The sequence below is a fragment of the Cucurbita moschata genome, unplaced genomic scaffold, assembly GCF_002738365.1.
Source record: "Cucurbita moschata cultivar Rifu unplaced genomic scaffold, Cmos_1.0 Cmo_Scf00023, whole genome shotgun sequence".
Lineage (NCBI taxonomy): Eukaryota > Viridiplantae > Streptophyta > Magnoliopsida > Cucurbitales > Cucurbitaceae > Cucurbita > Cucurbita moschata.
In genome coordinates, this window is record NW_019268539.1 from 3,923,198 (window position 1) to 3,926,148 (window position 2,951).

At 38.3% G+C, this 2,951-nt stretch overlaps 2 protein-coding genes and 1 long non-coding RNA gene across 4 annotated transcripts in view; 1 reads left to right on the plus strand and 2 right to left on the minus strand.

Moving 5' to 3' along the window:
* Window positions 1–228, minus strand: part of LOC111460091 (protein CELLULOSE SYNTHASE INTERACTIVE 1-like) — a 4,895-nt gene extending 4,667 nt beyond the window's left edge. Inside the window, exon 1 of the mRNA XM_023103188.1 lies at window positions 106–228. The gene's annotated coding sequence lies outside the window, so the exon portion shown is untranslated. The remainder of the gene's footprint in view (window positions 1–105) is intronic.
* A 136-nt stretch (window positions 229–364) lies between these two features.
* On the plus strand, window positions 365–1,733 carry LOC111460093 (RING-H2 finger protein ATL7-like). The gene is made up of 3 exons (XM_023103191.1): window positions 365–683; window positions 884–981; window positions 1,111–1,733. Exons 1-3 carry the CDS (start codon window positions 519–521, stop codon window positions 1,457–1,459), a joined length of 612 nt encoding a protein of 203 aa, XP_022958959.1. The 5' UTR covers window positions 365–518; the 3' UTR covers window positions 1,460–1,733.
* LOC111460094 overlaps window positions 1,487–2,951 on the minus strand; it is a 3,687-nt gene continuing 2,222 nt past the window's right edge. Inside the window, exons 2-3 of one of the 2 annotated variants that reach the window (XR_002713374.1) lie at window positions 2,266–2,647; window positions 1,487–1,573 (exon numbers count right to left, since the gene is read on the minus strand). This is a non-coding gene — a long non-coding RNA (uncharacterized LOC111460094). Of the gene's footprint in view, window positions 1,574–1,676; window positions 1,764–2,265; window positions 2,648–2,951 lie in introns of those variants that run through there. The other variant, XR_002713373.1, reaches the window with a different exon arrangement.

Below are 2,951 nucleotides of genomic sequence, written 5' to 3' on the forward strand. Positions count from 1 at the left end.
AAAAAAAAAAAAAAAAAAAAAAAAAAAAAAAAAAAAAAAAAAAAAAAAAAAAAAAAAGGCCACAAAGAAACAGAGCAAGAGAGAGAGAGAGGGATGGAGAAAAACCTTGAGATTCTGCTTAGCCTGCCATCGCACGTTAGCTCTTTGAGAAGAAGAATCTCATCAAAATCGCTATTTCTTTTTCATCGTTTCAGACTTTTTGCCGCCATTTCTGACACTCCTTTCTTCAACCCTTCCATATCAAAATCTCCCACTTCCATCCTCCCTTCATGGACCCACCACCACAACTATTCCAATCAGCCGAACAACCGTCATCTTCTCCTTCCCCTTCCATCCATTTCATATTTCTTCAATATTTTCCCCAGTTCCCTTTGAGTCACCTCCAAGCCATATCACGATTCTTCTTCCCCTTCTCCTTTCTTTTCTTTTCTTTTCTTTTCCATTCCATTTCCCCAGGATTCCCCTTTCTTACTCTCTAAGTTTCTGAGATTTTCCCAGTTGGGTTTTCAGATTTCGAGATGACGGGTTCTGGTATGAACTTTATTACCACTGTTGTCGGGTTTGGAATGAGTGCCACATTCATAGTGTTCATCTGTACAAGAATCATCTGTGGTCGACTTCGTTCGTCTCAATCCAATAGACTCAATTACGAGATTGAATCCAGGGTGGATCTTGAGCAGCAGGTAAGAAGTAATGCCATCTCTCTTAATCTGGATCTGCACAGTGCGTTTTCTATATGTTTGTAGATCATGAAATCTCATTGGTTAATTATCATATGCTACTCAGTCTACTGGTGTAGCCAAGGATTAGAATGACAGCATTGTCTCGCATCTATATGTCAAAATGATGAGCTTCTTGATTCTTTTTTGTTGTTTGATGCCAGCCAGAGTCTCGGGCAAGTGGTCTCGAACCGGTTCTCATCGCCGCTATTCCAACTATGAAGTTCAATCGAGAAGCTTTCAATTCTGTAGAAGATGCTCAGTAAGTAAAACTTTTAATTCATTAGCATAAGAATAGATAGTTAGGCTTACAGTTCTGTAGAAGATGTTGAGCACTGATAGATAGATAACCTGACCCACTAAACTATGGCTTATTGTGCTCCACTTTCAGGTGTTCAATCTGTTTGGGTGAGTATGAAGAGAAGGAAGTACTGAGAATGATGCCCAAATGCGGTCACAGATTTCATCGCTCCTGCATTGATGTTTGGCTGAGAAAGCAATCTACATGCCCAATTTGCAGGCTGCCATTGCAAGACTCTTCTACAACAAAACCTGCAAGACCAATGACAGTGAGCAGAGATCAGTCTTTTGATGGTTCTGAGATTTCAACCGATCATCATTCTCAACACTGGCTTCTACCTGGCCCCAACCGTTCGGAGGGCAACACAAGCAACCAGACACAGCTTGAATCCGTTCCAGTAAACCCCTCAGTTCAAAGAGAGATAGAAACAATACGATGACCAAATTAGCTTCACTGCTGGGTAGGTAGGAGCATGATTACATCGTTGGATATCCCATACTTCTGTACAGAAGTGTTTCCATATTCTTTTGCATTGGGTAGTGTAGATTTAGGCCTTCGCAAACAATGCAATGAATTCTCATCATGTTGTGGATATGTATCTCTATAAGTTTTTACCTCATTCAAACATAACATATCAAATGAAAGTTTGGCAGAAACTTGCAGCAATGAACATTTTTCCTGGAGCTTAAACCAGGATATTGAGTGAAGTTAATGAACAAACTTAGTCACATTGTAGGCATTTCCTGCTCGCACAAACATTCACATGTTTTGATATCTTTAAATTAGCCTGACTCAATAGTTTGAATAGTCAAGATATTTAGGTATGCAAAACAACGTGAAATATCTCAATAAAATATCACATTCAAGGAAAAAATTGGAACATTGCAACTCTTTCGAAAAACTAAATCAAACCACACATATACATGCGATTTCATTAAACCAGAAGTTTACATCACTAATTTCTATTTTTGTGGAACTGCCACAGCCTCGAAAGAAACTTATAAAACATAGAAAATGTATTGTACTATTCAAAGCACGCAATCAAGACAACATGGAGGATAAAATACAACGGAAACATTAATGAATTAAAATCTGTATAGTCCCCTAAAACTGACTTTTTGGCGTGAGCCAAGTGTCTTTGGAGATCAGTGGAGTGAGCCATGAGCATATTGCAATGAGTGAGACCCAAATTGGGGACTATGCAACACAATTATACACAAGATAAAACAGTACAGAGAAGTCAACCTCAGCCTTCGTGTAGCAGTTGATCGTGCTCTTAACACCCTGCTTATTTATGTGCGCAAAAGAAATCAGATGTGATGCCTGTCTCTTCAACGCCGCTATCCTTTCATCATATGCCATGGGGGGAAAGGAAAATAGCACAAAACTGATAACATATTGACACTTGACGAAGGCATGGTGAAGCCCTGTTGGCACCGACAGAGCTCAGATCTCTGGCAAAGTGGCTCACTTGGTAATCTAGTTCTGAAAGAAACTGGCAATAAACCTTTAATGACACATAGACCCTCGTTACATTACTCTTGAGCATTGATATTGGCATTGAGACCCGTGCACCTTCTTGTGGGCACTCAATTCCCCCTGTAAAGCCTACCTGTCATCTCCATCCCTATATAGAAAGAAGATTCTCAGACCGCATAAAAACAGATGAATCAAAATGAAAAAGTCTGTATCAAATGCTAACCTCCTATTATGAATGCTGCCTGAAATTCAAATCATTTTTTAATCATCTTTCTTACAATTTTGTTCATGAGTTCCTTTTCATCTTCTGATTGGCCAACGTTTCCTTATGAAATTTTATGGATCAAGAAATCTGCGTTAAATCCCTTCTTAAATCAAACAAATTGATAGATTTTGCAAAAAAAAAAAAAAAAAAAAAAAAAAAAAAAAAAAAAAAAAAAAAAAAAAAAAAA

Bases quoted from the DNA above. Each gene is read 5' to 3' on its own strand.
- LOC111460093 (XM_023103191.1), top strand. From the start codon at position 519: ATGACGGGTTCTGGTATGAACTTTATTACCACTGTTGTCGGGTTTGGA. The intron at 684-883 runs GTAAGAAGTAAT...GTTTGATGCCAG, and splicing joins GGGTGGATCTTGAGCAGCAG to CCAGAGTCTCGGGCAAGTGG. The intron at 982-1,110 runs GTAAGTAAAACT...CTCCACTTTCAG, and splicing joins AATTCTGTAGAAGATGCTCA to GTGTTCAATCTGTTTGGGTG.